The sequence below is a fragment of the Hypanus sabinus genome, chromosome 6 (assembly GCF_030144855.1).
Source record: "Hypanus sabinus isolate sHypSab1 chromosome 6, sHypSab1.hap1, whole genome shotgun sequence".
Classification (NCBI taxonomy): domain Eukaryota; kingdom Metazoa; phylum Chordata; class Chondrichthyes; order Myliobatiformes; family Dasyatidae; genus Hypanus; species Hypanus sabinus.
The window spans coordinates 144,640,391-144,656,524 of record NC_082711.1 but is presented as its reverse complement, the minus strand read 5'-3'; the positions used below and the strand labels follow the sequence as shown (position 1 = coordinate 144,656,524).

Sequence of the window (16,134 nt, the reverse complement as noted above, 5' to 3'; positions counted from 1 at the left end):
TCATCAAATTTGATCTCAGCAATGTCATTCAAGAAACTAAAAACATTTGATCTCTTGGTCACACTGCAGAATCTTTCTTTACTGCAGTTCACATTTATGGTCTCAGTAATTATGGAATGTTGATCGAATTAAATAGCATTGAAGCTATCAGTTTTGTAGAAAATGTAGTTAATTTTATCTCTCCTGTGCTTATATTTCAGGTGTTCCCGGAGGCATCCCAGGGGGTGTTCCCGGAGGCATCCCAGGGGGTGTTCCCGGAGGTGTTCCAGGGGGTGTTCCCGGAGGTGTTCCAGGGGGTGTTCCCGGAGGTGTTCCAGGTGCTGCTCCTAGTAATTTAGTCACATTAATTTTTTTGTCAATCTATTTTGATCTTGATCGAAATGAGTGTACTGTATTTTAACAGCTTTGGCAATTCAGATGCTTTGCACTGGAAAGTAGTCTTTAAGTTCTTCTCACTTTTGTGATTAGATTAATTATTTAGCAATCATGGAGTAGCCTGGTGTAATTCAAAAACAGACTGAGTAATTTTTCTAAAATGGGAGCCTCAGGTGTGAATAAGCCCTATTATTATCAAACATCAGAGGTACAAAGGGAATCCTCATGCAAGACTCCCAGAAGGTTAATTTACAGGTTGAGTGTGCGGTAAAGCAGGCAAATGCAATGTTGGCATTTATTTCAAGGGGAATATAATATAAAAGCAAGGAGATAATGCTGAGCCTTTATAAGACCCTAGTCAGCAATTTAAAGTGGTTCATAAGGCCCATATGACCAAGGATAAGTTGACTAATTTTTAGTTGGATATATCTCTGTATTGTGATAAATGTAATAACAGAGAAGCTTCACTCATTCATATGTTTTGGACATGTCCGAGTCTTGGAAAATATTGGAAAGAAGTATTTCAAACTTTCTCGATACTTTTCAAAGTAAACTTTAAGCCTAATCCCTTGACTGCTTTATTTGGTGTTGTTGGAGGAAAGGATATTTTGGAGTCATCTGATTTGCACATTTTGGCTTTTATTTCTCTTATGGCCAGAAGGATGCTCTTGCTTAAATGGAAAGATGCGGCCCTCCTATTCACATCCAATGGTTACATGATGTGATGTCATGTTTAAATTTAGAGAAGATGCAACATTCAATCTCTGAATCTAGTCAAGACTTTCAAACATTGTGGGGACTTCTTTACTAATCAGCTTCGGTCTTGGTAGTGGGTTAGATTTTTTTATACAATAAAATTACTATATTTCAATGTTATGAATTAATTAATCTGCATGAATATAGGGTAAGGAGTCTTTATATGCAATTTAGTATAATGTATTGATATAAGAATACAGAGTACAAGAAAAAATTATATATGTAAATTAATAAAAATATTGGAAAGGTAAGACCCTAGTCAGGCCAAACTTGGAGTAAGGGTATTGTCAACAGTTTTGGGCCCTGTATTTCAGAAAGGATGTGTTGTCATTGGAGGGAGTCCAGAGGAGGTTCATGAGGATGATTCCAGGAATGAAGGGGTTAACAGATGAGGAGCGTTTGGCAACTTTGGGCGTGTACTCACTGGAATTCAGAAGAATGCGGGGGGAGTGCTGAAAGGACTGGACAGGGTGGATGTGGTGAGGATGCTTCCTATGGTGGGGTTATCCAGAACTAGAGGGCACAGCCTCAAAATTGAGGGACATCCTTTTAGAACAGAGGTAAGGAGCAATATTTTTAGCCAGAGAGGAGTGAATCTGAGGAATGCTCTGCCACAGGCTGCGGTGTAGGCCAAGTCCGTGTGTATACTTAAGGTGAAAATTTATCGTTTCCTGATTGGTCAGGGCATCAAAGGATATGGCAAGAAAGCAGGTGTATAGGGTTGAGTGGGATCCAGGATCAGCCATGATGGAAAGGCTGAGAAGACTCTGAGTTTGATGGCCTAATTCTGCTCCTATGTCTCATGGTTTTATGATCCTATTAGCCAAGGAAATAGTGCTACAGTATATAGCTTGTGAAGTGTGTACCGTATGTTGGCAGTTGGGAACCACACACAGATTTCAAGAGCACAAATATTTTTTCAGCATTTTGAATTTTTTTGGGAATTCATTGGTGTAAATAATGTTGCTGAAAATCCCACACTCAATGTACCTGTCCTCTCTCTCTCACTTTTCTTCCTTGTAGGTGGATATGCTGCAGCCAAAGCAGCTAAAGCTGCAGGTAAATCTTCCTGTTTTCATAATTCAGTGACACTGTGCTTCACAGACAACCCTGCTATCCAGATTTGTGTTTCTCTTCTATTTGACCTAGGCAACTGGCAGACATCTAAAGATCTCAGTCAAAAGCTGCAGCAGCTGGTAATCTGAAACAAAAATAGAAAATGATGGAAAGACTCAGCAGGTCAAACAGCATCTGTGGAAAGAGAAACAGATGCTGCCTGATCTGCTGCATGTTTCCAGCATTTCCTAAGGTAGATTTAAAAATATCACTTTGGTTAAGGAGAATATCAGTGACCCCTTTGCAGTGATGTCAAACATCTATCAAACATCACAATATAGTATTATAGTGTGTGTGTGTGTGTATATAAGATATATATATGTGATTGTATGCTTCTATTTTCCTAGATTTGGAACCTGTTATTACTCACTGATACCATTTTGTTATTTTAGTTTTGTGCTTTGTTGTGCTACATGTGTAGAAACAGAACATATAGGGGTAAAGAGATATTAGCAAGTACCAAACATTGGCTTTTCAGTGGATAAATCCACCTTTTGGTTCTCTCCTTCCATCCCTTTGCATTACTGCGAAGAGGGAAGCAACAGGATGGTCTTTTGTGCAACACACTGAACGACTAATCCTTCTGATTAAATCTCAGGTTAATACACCAAGGGAAGTACTTAGTTTCTCAGTTTCTTTCCCGCCAAAGGAGTTGGCAACTGAACAAGTTATCATCAGCACCCCTTCTCTTCTTTAAAGTAAAATTCCTTGATAGATTTTGGCAGCACAAGTACGCTCAGTGACCCCTTTATGAGATACCTCCTGTTCCTAATAGAGAGGTCATTAAGTGTATGTGGTCTTATGCTGCTGGAGGGCATCCACTAAGATCTGACACGTTGCAAACATTCAGAGAAGCTCTTCTGTACACAACTGTTGTAAAGTATAGTCACCTTCCTGTCAGCTTGAACCAGTCTGGCCAATCTCTTCTGACCTACAGAAGAGATTTTCACCCACAGAATTGCTGCTCACTGGATTTTGCTTTGTTTTGCAGCATTTTCTGCAAACCTTAAAAGACTGCTGTGTGTGAAAATCCCAGGAGTCCAGCAGTTTGAGATGCTCAAACCACCCTGTGGGGCACTAACAATCAATCCACGGTCAAAATCACTTTGACTGCATTCCTTCCCCATTCCGATGTTTGGTCTGACCAACAACTGAGCCTCTTGACCATGTCTGCATGCTTTTATGCATTGAGTTGCTGCCACATGATTGATTGATTTATATATTTGCACTAACAAGCAGGTATACCTAATAAAGTGGCCACTGAGTGTAGTTCCTTAGTGCATTCACCATTTTCTATGCTGAGTAATCAAGTGTATTTCTCCATGTGGAAGTGCTGACTCATAAAATTACTGGTTTCATTTTGCACCTTCCTTTTGTTGTCTTTAAGAGCAAGGCTCCTAAAGTGCATGAACCAGAGTGTGCAGAATAACACTTAAAGAGAAACATTTAATAAAGCATTGATTAAAAATGAAATGGTATTAAGATCGGTTTTGCTGAAGCTATTTTTGCTCATAATGCTTTGAATGGAATATGAAATAGATTGATGATTCATAAGCCAATTACTGGATTGCAGGTTGTTAAATTCAAACATTACTCTTTGATAACATTTACTGAATCACATTATAATTGTAAAATCATACAGCCCTGAAACATGATCTCTTGTCCTGCCACTTCAGTACTGGCTATGATGCCTGTCCACAGTAATCCCATTTGCCTGTGCTAGACCCAGTGACTACACCTTCCCATGGTGTAGTCACTCCATGGCAGCTCTCCATTTCAAACAACATCTTGGTAAAAGTGTTCCTGATGTCCTTTTTAAACCAAGATTTAAACAGATGAGTCAATTGATCAAGACTAAAAAAATTCTGAATCAATTACTGAACAGTATTAAATTCCATCCACAGTGGTTACACTTGACCATTTCCACTGTCCTGGCACACTTGTGCTCACTGCATTGTTTGGAGTATTTTTAGGTTTTCATCATGCTCTATTTCTTGACCAGTTTAGATCCAGAATTTCCCTACAGTATACAGCACACCCATGGCTCCTTTATTTGGTACATTTGCTCATTAATGCAAATGTCTAATCAGTCAATCATGTGGCAGAAACTCGATGCATAAAAGCATGGTCAGAATGTTCAGTTGTTCAGACCAAACACTGGAAAGGGGAAAAACGTCATCTACTGAAAGTGTTGATATCAGGCAGGGTGGTTTAAGTATCACAGAAACTGCTGATCTCCTGGGATTTTCATGCACAATAATCTCTAGAGTTGACAGAGAACGGTGTGAGAAACAAACAATATCCAATGAGCAGCAGTTCTGTTGGCAAAACTGCCTTGTTAACGAGAGAGGTCAGAGGAGAATGGCCAGATTGGTTCAAGCTGACAGTAATACAAATAGTCACATGTTACCACAGTGAGCATCTCCAAACACACATGTCAAACATGAAGTGGATGGGCTACAGCAGCAGAAGGCTGCAATGGTGGTACCTAATAAAGTGGCCACTGAGTGTAGATTCTCCTTCTCATTAACGTAATCGGAAGTACTTTAACATCTATTCACTTTCCTGAATCTGTTCTTACAACAAGTAAAGACAACTTAATGTTTGGCAAATTCAGTAATAGCTAAATGATTTCAGTATCAATGCTATGTGAGTCTGAGAATTTACAGAAAATATCACTGATTTTTCTTTTTGCTCTCCTACTTTGATATTCCAGGTGGTGTCCCAGGAGGGGTTCCTGCACTTCCAATTACATCTGGTCTAGGGGGTCTTCCAGGTGGCATTCCAGCAGGTCTCACTGAAAATTTTGTCGCTTGTTCATGATACTTGCAATATATTTTGATGCTGATGGATTACATATGTTTTATTGATTCCAGGTCAAAAAAATTAATTTTGGAGAATGATAAATGTTGCAAATTTAGTTAAAAAGGAAAAGGAAGCATATGTAAAGTTTGGGACTGGACATGTAAAATTGGGCAGGGCCCTTGAGGAATATAAAGGAAGCAGGAAAGAATTTAAATAGGGAATCAGGAGGCTGCAATAAAAGGGGCTGTGAAATGTCCTTGGCAAGTAGGGTTTAGGAAAATCTCCAGGCACGTTACACATGCATTAGAAACACAAGGCCTAAAGCAGAGTATCGGACTGCTCAAGAACAAAGGAGGAAATCTTTGCCTGAATCAGTGAAAGTGGGTAAGGTCCTAAGTAAGTAATTCAGGTTAGTATTCAGTGAAGTAAAGGACATGGAGGATAGAGAGATCAGCAGGTCAAATGTCAATATTCTAGGGCTTGTTGATTTCAAGAAGGAGATGTTAGGTCTCTTGGGGAACATTGGGGTTGATAAGCCTCCAGTGCCTGGTTGGTCACAGAGGGAGGCAAGAGAAGAGGTTGTTGAGGCCTTCACAGAGAATATAGGTGAGCTCCCAGAAAACTGGAAAATACCCAGTGTTGTCCCTCTGATTAAGAGTGGCAAAAGGGAGAAACCAAAAATTTGTAGACTGGTGAGCCTGCATCTGTGATAGTGAAAGTATTGTTCAAAATTCTAAGGGATAGGATTTATTTGCATTTGGGATCGCATAGACTTTTTTAGGAATAATCAGCATGTCTTTCTGTGGGGGAGGTCATATCTTACAAACAATTGACAGCTTTAAGGAGGTGACAAAGCTGATAGATGAAGGTAGGGCAATGGACGTTGCCTTCGTGGAATTAAGTAAAGTTTTTCACAAGGTCCCTCATGGTAAATTGATTCAAAATAAGGCACATGGGATCCATGGAGACCTTGTAGACATAAGTTAAATTTGGTTTGGGCATTCATACAGAGGGTTAGTGGTGGTGGTTTGGACCAAAGATCCTGTTTCCATGCCTCCAAGGTGTCTTCCTGAGTGGGTCATTGTTGACTGCATACTAAGTCTACAATGTGACACCCAATGAAGTTTTCATGGAGGCTATAGGTGTACATAACTATTGCACTCAACGTTCTGTGTCAATTCCAATGTTCCTAGTGCAAATTGGGTGATGATAGTTTAAACATTACCAGGTGAGGATCTGTCCATAACAGTGAATGGCCAGAGAATGAATTATCATTTACAGATATGGACTGCCTGAGTATCTTCTCAGCTGTTGATTTCTGCAGGTAACCCAACTCACTGGGTGCTTAGTCAACATTCCTTCAATAACATGGTTTGACATAAGAAGAGCCATCTCAGCTTAGTTTGATGATGGAATGTGCTGCAGTGCCAACAAATATCAAAAAGTATATATATGTTAGTGTTGAAAAACCTGGCAATAAGGTAAATGATCCAATATATACACCATGCAACCATATGGAATAAGGTAAATTATTCAATGTATATACCACACAACCATAGGGAATAAGGTCAGTCATTCCATATATATACCATGAAACTATATGGAATAAGGTAAACCATTCAGTATATATACCATGCAACCATTTGGAGTAAGGTAAATCATTCAGTATATGCATTATGCAACCAAACGGAATTAATAACAAATTGTTCTTTCTTGTCAAAAATGTAAGCATATAGATTTTTTTTACAAAAATAGGTCTTGAAGCACACAACGATCAAGCAGCATCTATAAAGTAATGAACAGAGTTAATGTTTCATCGGAATTTTGTTAGCTGGGCTTGAAGAATTTGCCTCAATACTAAATATCTTGGAATCATTTTTCTCTGTAATGGTGTGATGGTGTTAATCTACACAGGGTGCTGTTGTAACATAAATCCTTTGACATTGCAGGTGCTTATGGAGCAGCCAAAGCAGCCAAATATGGAGGTAAAATTTCCTATACATTGTTCCATCAATGCCACTTTGTTTCATGGGGAATTCTGTAATCTATACAATACCTTGTGTTCACTCTGCTATTTGATCCTACCAAAAACAATAAATTTTTTTTAAAGTCTTCATTTCAAGAGAATCTCAATGGTTTCACATGTAGCAGTGCATCACTGAATCTCAATAATGTATTAATAAGCATAGTACAATAACTTAATAATCCGCTTGGCACATGTATGACCTAAGTAAATGGTAGAATTTTGCAAAAAGTCAGAATTGTTAGGCAGCTGTTTAAATATTCAGACACTCAAGTGTTAGGATCATCTGCTAAACTGTTCCAAATTTCACCTAACCACATCCTTCACATACCTGTTTATTTCTAGTGTCCTTGTATGCTGTAGCCCATTTTTTTAGAAAGATTCTCAGATTTTCCATCATAGTGCATATTCCACGGTCAGTTAACATCATGGTCTTCACATTCAAAATGGAGTAAACTACTCTTTCACATCAAACACAATTTCTCCACTTTCACTACGACTGTATGAATTAAATAATGAAGGCATTAAACTTTTAAACATGGTGCACAATCTGTTCTCGCAGTTGATTAAATTAGCAATTTATTCTTGTAATTGGTAATATGAATAATGCTGTAAACTTGGTAACAAATAAAAATCACTCTTGTTAGGGCTATACAAAATTGAAGTGGTTGTACATCAGTTGTGTTGATATTCCAGGTGGTGTTCCAGGAGGGCTGCTTGCTTTTCCATTTAGGGGTGTTCCAGGTGCTGTTCAAGGAGGTGTACCTGGTAATTTAATCTTCCAATATTTTAATTTTTGAATGGAAACTTTAAGTAAAGTTTTTGACAAGTTTTATCATTTTTTCTTAAAAAATTTGTAGCCCTTCACTTTATATGAATTCTATAGTTTGATTGCAAGTAGAAAAAAATTATCCTTCCTGAGCGAACTTAAGAATGGAGTCATAGTCGTGGAGAGATACAGCACAGAAACAGGCACTTCAGCTCTCACAGACCAGAACCAGAATCAGGTTTAATATCACTGGCATGTGTCGTGAAATTTGTTAATTTAGCAGCAGCAGCAGCAGCAGCAGGGCAGTACATAATAAATACAGAAAAAAGGTGTATTAAATAGTTAGATTAAAAATAGTGCAAAAATAGAAACAACAGATAAATACTAATCTCTGATTATCCCATATTTGATTCTTCCCCCTTTGACTTACCCCAGACCCAACCACTCAGTCACACACTGGGGGCAATGCACAGTGCCAGATGACCTGTTTAGCTACACTTCTTCGGAATGTGTGAGGAAACTGGAGCACTAGAGGAAAACCTTAGTAGTCCCAGAGAGAACATGGCAAACTTCATACAGACAGGGCCTGAGATTAGATTTGAAGCCATGTCGCTCCACTGTGAAATAGTGGCTTATTAGCTGCAATGCTGTGCAACTCTTCTGATGATTTCTATGGAGAAGATTGGATTTTCTTCTAGCTTGGTTTTGAACTGAGGTGGTCTTGTAAAAAGAGTTTCAGATTTCAGCGGAAACCACTACTGGCTAAGAAATATGCTCACTGTCACTTTCTGCCACCATCATGCCTGACAACACACTCAAATCTTTACCCAGAATTGCTCTGAAAATGATCTTTGATTGGACTTTTCAATGTCAATTACAAAACAATGAACTGCTTAAGTAAAAAAATATATTGGTAAAATTGTCTCTGGTGCCTTGTAACAAAGCTTTCTTCGATATTCAATTTAACCCCGTGTCAATTTAATCCAGCCACTCATTTAGCAATCCACATGAAAACTGCATTAAGCAATAAGCTAATAATGGCCAAAAAAAAATTCTTATGCTAGTCACATTTATTTGATACAAAATCAGAAAGTCAGCATCAAACATTTTCCCCATAGTCTGACATTTGCCACCTGAGATATGTTGTTATTTCTTTCTTGAAAATGATTTTTCTCCACTGGGATTTTAAATAGTCCTAACCAGATGATTCAGAATCAGTTAAAAGATACCTGAACACTATTTATGAGCTGCAGGATTTCTCCTCCCAAAGTATAAATTAGTTTCCCATTTGTTTGTCTCTGACACCATGGGTCTGCAAATTGACTTTCTTGTTCAATGATAACATGGAATGCTTTCTTTTTGAAATTTTAATCATTTTGGTTATTTAGAGTTGAAGTGGGAAATGCAATGAGATTGTCATTCCCCAACGAGATTGGGATTGAATTAAAACTAATGGAGATAGTACATCCACAAGTGCCCCTTAAGCTTTTTGTCATTATTCTGCTCCAGAAACTTCCACAGAATATGTGTGCGGAAGCTTCAGATCTGACTCCTAAAAATAGCTCAATCCATATTTTGTACAAACTTGAGATACAGAAACAGTCACCATTTTCTGGAGAACCCACTGAGTTGAGAAATTCTGTGAGTCACCTTGCATTTATCCAGTAATGTGTGATGTAATATCTGTACACCTCACACTTTGTTTTGTACCTGCTATATGTTACGTTACTACTTGTAACTTGTAAAATCCCATCTAATAGCCAAAAGAATTATCAGGACTTCATGTGTCTTTAATAAAACAAGGGACATTGAATTTATTTAAATCTTTTTCAATCTTAAATCTTATATCACTGTTGTTTTGAATAATTTTGATTAATATTGAATATTTACAAAATAGGTTTTCGCTGGAATGAGAAGGTGTGGTTGATCATGATTCTCTTCTGTGATAACTTCAATTATCTTTTGTTTCAGGTGGCTATGCAGCAGCCAAAGCTGCTAAATATGGAGGTAAGTCATCTTAATTTCCTGGTTCCTTTAAAAAACCTAATCTGTCGGTATACTTCTGTCAAGAAGGAGATAAAAGTCTCACAGGTTAAAACATCTCAGTTACCTCACTACTCTAGGGATGTATGATCTATATCAAAAAATTTTTAAATAACTATTGGCACGTTCCTTCAGGCAAATATAGGAATGTTGTTGCTAAGACTCAAAAAATTGAGCTGCTTTCTTCTATATATAAATTAAGAATTTGGTGTTACAAACTCAGGGATCATCAACCTTTCTTACACCGCAAACCGGTTTAATATTGACAATATTCTTGTGGACCAGCCAACGGGGAGTGGGAGAGGGGTGTTAAACACAACCGGAATACAGCAATACTCAAAGGGGGTTCCTTATGTCCAGTCTATTCCGCAATTTAGTTTACGCGGCTATCAGCACTTGCTTCTGTCCCGCTTGCTCACGTTTTTTTCTGCTCAAAAAACTCAATGGGTTTGGCTTTAAGTGCAGGGTGCTTGTACTCAAGGTACCAAAGCAGTTTTGAGGGTTTCACTGCCTTATTAGACAGCCTCCAAGCCCAAACTCTAGCTTCACGCCTGCCTGCCTGCCGCCAGACTCCTTGGCCAGGCGCGGTTGGTGTTGGGTGGGGTGAGAGGACAAGGTAAGGGCCGGAGGTCCCTGTGCCAGGGCCGCAGTGATTGCAATCCGGAGAGAGCGACCGACCAAGCGAGGAGTGTGACAGGGCGCGTACCCGCCCCCGTTTTAGGATCTACCAGCCGACAAAAGTTTGTCTCAAGGGATGATTTTCAGTAGGTCGCAGCAAGGTAGCTGCTCTGCTGCTTATGAAACCCTGAGCCCGAATTAGGTCGTCTGTGAATATTTTAGCACCGGGTTCTCCACGAACATTGGGGGGCTAAACAGGTTTAGAGGCAGCGCCCATCTGTCCGCGCTCCAGGCCAGTATCCTCAGCACTTCTCACCAGCCGCGCAAGGGTATCACTGCATTTAGGTGACTGATGACCTTGCGTGCGTTCAAGTTCAACAGTGGGCATGACAGGGAATGAGGAAAAGTGCTGCTGACTCGTATTGTTTCATATCGCCAAATCATATCATTTCCTCACGGCCTGGTAGCACATGCTTTGCGGCCCAGTAGTTGGGGACCACTGTACTAACTGATATCTTCTAGTTGCAATTAATTCTACGTATCTTTCTTGTATGTTTAGCTGTGGGAAGTACATGGACAAGATACCATACTTCCAATAATCCTAATACTTCTCACTGGTTATTAAGGCAGAACTTCAAAATTTGCATGGTTTTGTAAAAGGGAAAGGTTGGAGATGTTATTTCATGACCAAAGAGTCCAGAACCAGTGGTCATAGTCTCAAAGATAAGGGGTTGGTCATTCATCAGTTGCTAAGTGTATTCAAGAGATTGTTAACATTAAGTCAAAGAAAATGGGGCAGAGGAGTAGTAGAGAGATGAAAGATTATGTGAGGAACCAGTATTTATTTCTTGCATTAGCAAGGTAAATTGAGTACTGGTTCTATTGGATGTAGATCTCAAGGATTAATAATTAAATGAGATTAATTAAACAGTCTTCTTCATAGATGATATGTAACATCCTAGAAATAACTTACAAAACTGCTAAATATGTAACTGTTTTTATCTTGTTTTCATAGTTCATTCAACGACACTATGAAAAGCCATGGAAATTCCTGTAATCCAGGCAAATGCTTGGTTTGTTTGTTTGCGGTCACCTCAGTGACCTCTGTTTGTAGCACAGTGCTATCAAGTATTAACATCTGTTTTGTCTGCATAATATATGAACATTTATAATTGAAAGTGAATGTGTTAACCGGCAGTTATAGTGGTTCCTTTTGTCATTGCAGTTATGTTAGTATAGTTAGTAACGGAACACATACAGGCATGGTGGAATACTTGCAATAATATTAATAACAGCCAGTGATTATACAAGGCATGATGTTATACCTCTTAAGGAACTGGCAGTAAACAATTTAGAAGATAATTTTGCGGCCTTTAGTGCTTATTGTAGCCAGTAGATTTTTTTTATTTATTGAGATACGGTGTAGAATAGGCCCTTCCAGCCCTTCAATCCACCAATTTTAATCCTAGCCTAATCACAGGTCAATTTATAATGACCCATTAACCTACCAGTCAGTACATCTTTGGACTGGAGCTCCCGGATAAACTCCATGCAACCACAGGGAGAATGCACTAACTCCTTACAGGCAGCGACAGGTTGCTGGTACTGTAAAGCATTATACTTATCTAGATGTACATGCCCTCCCCCCCCCAACTCACTGCAAGCACACCTCCACTCTGCCCAATCCGCAGTACCATTTGCAATCCAGTCCCTGGTAAAACTTGCTTTGCACCCCTGGCTGCTCTACTTTTAGACCTACTCCACTGATGTACAATGCTGCAGCAAATGGACCAAAATGCTACACTGCTATTATGTGGGTAGATCTACTGCATGTGGCTGTCAATTAAAGAAGAAACTAACTTCATAAATGAGTGCAGCTAATCGCAAATCCTAACACACATCCTCATCATTTGAGGTTAGCAGATCTCCAGCTGCCTGGAGTTCTACAGTTTCCCACCGTGAGGTTCACAGATCTCCAGCTGCCTGGAGTTCTACAGTTTCCCACCGTGAGGTTCACAGATCTCCAGCTGCCTGGAGTTCTACAGTTTCCCACCGTGAGGTTAGCAGATCTCCAGCTGCCTGGAGTTCTAAAGTTTCCCACCGTGAGGTTAGCAGATCTCCGGCTGCCTGGAATTCTACAGTTTCCCACCGTGAGGTTAGCAGATCTCCGGCAGCCTGGAGTTCTACAGTTTCCCACCGTGAGGTTAGCAGATCTCCGGCTGCCTGGAATTCTACAGTTTCCCACCGTGAGGTTAGCAGATCTCCAGCTGCCTGGAGTTCTACAGTTTCCCACCGTGAGGTTAGCAGATCTCCAGCTGCCTGGAGTTCTACAGTTTCCCACCGTGAGGTTAGCAGATCTCCAGCTGCCTGGAGTTCTACAGTTTCTCGCCATTCTGAGTTTCTTTTGTTTTTCTCTCAAATAATCAAAGTAGCTGAAGAAACGCTGGTCATTCATTGATGCTTGTTTCTGTATCAACTTTCCTCAGATGACTGAACCTACATTCTCTATCATAAATGCTAAATATACCTTGTGTGTAACTTGTTGAGTAAAAGTGCATAATCGTTCAATTACTCTTCCATTACCGCATGAAAGGAAACATTTTCTACCTCTTGTTTTCAATTACCTTTCCTGTAACAGTACAAATCCCAAAGTCTCAGAGACATTTTCTTTATTTTGTCCATTCCTCCCTTACCTTCCCTGCAATGGAAACTAACCTGTTTTCTGACTCTCAGACATGTAATGTTAACTCTGTTTCTCTTTCCACAGATGCTGCCTGAACTGTTGAATGTTTCTCGCATTTTGTTTTTATTTCACATGATTCTGTCACAGCCAGTATCCAAACAAAGGAACAAATAATACTTTTGAATGGCACTTTTCAAAGATATAAAGTTTTAGTAGAACTCTAATAATCTGCTGCCTGACTATTCAGAAATCTAGATGTTTCAGCATCTGGCATACAAGGGGCCTAGTTTGCATGTTTTCTGACACACACTACAGACCCAGTTCCCATCCTTCCTTTCCACTAAATATGGCCTTAGTGCATACATGGTCTTTCGACTCACCAAAACCTAGTTTCTGTGTTCCTTTTCCAATACCCAGGCACGCGTTGACTTATTCCACTCACCTGGGCCTCATTTTTTTCCAGTTTCCAGGCCAGAGTCCCATGCTCTTTCTCAATTTACCAGGTTTACTGAAACATTCATGACCATATTGTGTACAACTAAAAAGAGTACTAAACCAGAGTTAAACAAGAGTACCAAGAGTACTAAGAGTTTTACCATATTTAAATAATTTTAATTACTGCATTTGATCCTTTGATTATGCTCCAAAATCTGTAATTACAGCAAATAAAAATAGTAATTTATTTGTCATAATGTAGGGGTGTGCTACATGCAGCGCTAAAATTACAACACGGAGTCGGTAACTGCAGTCGAAGGAAAAACTTTATTCGAAATCTTCAGCCTCACTTTTAAGCCTCCCTCAACCTGACCCCGTGGCACAGAGGCTCCAAAGCTCTGTGCTCGCAAACCCCCGTAGGCTATCTAATTGTGAGCCGGTTCGGATGTGCCAGGAAATGGGGCGCCACAATAAGTGGTCATGATCATACTGAAGTTTCTTCAGTTCCAATTGAATGTTCTTCTGATAGTTGTTTAGAAAATACAGTTAATTGTACTTCTCCTATGCTGATATTCCAGGTGGTGTTCCGGGAGGCATTCCGGTGGGAGTAGCTGGAGGTGGTCAAGGGGTTGGACTAGGTGGTGTTCCAGGTAAGATCCCTCTCAGTGTTGACAACAAGTTTTCCAATAATATCTGTGCCATTATTTGATAACTATATTATGTTTCATTTCATGGTAGATCTATAAGTAATCTGAATCAAATCGCTGACATACAACCTGTCCTGTCGTGATTCTTTTTTGTTTTGTAGCTGCACTAGAGAGCAATAACATAAAATATACCTCGGACAGCTGTAGCTCGTTCAGAACACTGATGCTAGAGTAGTGGTCACCAACCTTTTTAAGCCCAAGATCCCCTACCTCGGTCTTAGTGAAAGGCGAGATCAACTAGTTACACACATCCGCACCGGGGGAGAAAAGACCGGAAGTAAAACCCCGCAACCCGGAAGTAGAAATAATGTAGATATACCCACCCGGAGATAGAACCAGAGATACCCACCCTTTTTGGCACCGCGGACCTGTTAATATTGACAATATTCTTGCGGACGGCCGAAAGGGGGGATGTTGGTGTTAAACACAACCGGAATACACTGATACAGGTTCCTTATGTCCAGTCCATTCCGCAATTTTTTCGCGGCTCTCAGCACTTAGTTTCTGTCCGTCTTGCTCATGTTTTTTTCCACTGAAAAATCTCAATGCGTTTGTCTTTAAGTGCAGGGTACTTGGACTCAGGTACTGAAGCATTTTGAGGGCCTTATTGCCTCAGACAGCCTCCCGGCCTGAACTCCAGCCTCCCACCCGCCCGCCGCCAGACGCCTTGGCCAGGTTCAGCTGGTCGTGGGCGGGGTGAGAAGACCCGGTCAGGGCCGGAGAGGTCCCTGTGCTGGGGCCGCAACAGTCGCAGTCCGGACAGAGCAACCGACTGAGTGAGGAGTGTGACAGACCCGCCACCCCCCCAACCCCGTAGGATCTATCAGCCAACAAAAGTTTGTTTTAGTAGGTCGCAGCTCGGTAGCTGCTCTGATACTTACGAAACCTTGAGCCCGTCAGCAAATAATTTAGCACCGGCTTTCCCACGAACATTCGGTGTGGTGAACAGGTTTAGAGGTGGCGCCCATCTGTCCGCACCCCAGGCCTGCAGCAATGGCACTTCTTGCCAGCCACACTCCGGGCCAGTAGCATCGGCAGTTCTCACCAGCCGCGTTCCAGGCCAGTACCAACGGAACTTCCTTCCTGGCACAAGGGTATCACTGAGTTTAGGCGACTGATGACCTTGCGTGCGTTCAAGTTCAACAGCGGGTGTGACAGGGAGTGAGGAAAGGTGCAGCTGACTCATATTGTTTCCTCGTGGCCCGGTGGTTGGGGACCACTGAAGTACACTGTGTAGTGCGGGGGAGCTACACGCATGCGTACTGGGCAGAAAGAACGGAACTAAAACCCCGCAACCCGGAAACAATCTCTCAACAGTATTTGTGTATTTATTTTTCATTTTTTTTTCTGGGATCTACTGGGAAAGTCTCAAAGATCAACCAGTCGATCGCGATCGACAGGTTGGCGACCACTATGCTAGAGTATTCACTAAGACCAAGTAAGCAGAACACATTACTCCCGTTCTCAGATCACTACACTGGCATCCTGTACATCAGAGGATTGACTTTAAACTATTACTCCTGGTTTATAAAGCACTGAATAGACTTGGGCCAAAATACATCTCCAAACTTCTGCTGCATTATGAACCTTCCCGAGCTCTCAGGTCATCTTTAGCAGGTCTGCTTACTGTTGTTACTAAACATGGTGAAGCATCTTTTAGTTACTATGCTCCACGTATAGAATAACCTTCAGAAGGATCTGAAGTCTGCCCTAACTTTAAGCTCTTTGAAATCCAGTCTTAAAGCTTTTTAACTTTGCTGCAGCTTTTAATTAGTATCTTCTGAACTTTAATTTCTATTTATCA

General features: G+C 40.5%; 1 protein-coding gene across 1 annotated transcript in view; it reads left to right on the top strand.

Moving 5' to 3' along the window:
• elna (elastin a) overlaps positions 1 to 16,134 on the top strand; it is a 230,028-nt gene that overhangs the window by 123,603 nt on the left and 90,291 nt on the right. The window contains exons 22-28 of the mRNA XM_059973126.1: positions 201 to 317; positions 2,155 to 2,190; positions 4,964 to 5,038; positions 7,002 to 7,037; positions 7,772 to 7,843; positions 9,816 to 9,851; positions 14,202 to 14,273. Of these exons, the coding sequence (XP_059829109.1) occupies positions 201 to 317; positions 2,155 to 2,190; positions 4,964 to 5,038; positions 7,002 to 7,037; positions 7,772 to 7,843; positions 9,816 to 9,851; positions 14,202 to 14,273 (444 nt within the window). The remainder of the gene's footprint in view (positions 1 to 200; positions 318 to 2,154; positions 2,191 to 4,963; positions 5,039 to 7,001; positions 7,038 to 7,771; positions 7,844 to 9,815; positions 9,852 to 14,201; positions 14,274 to 16,134) is intronic.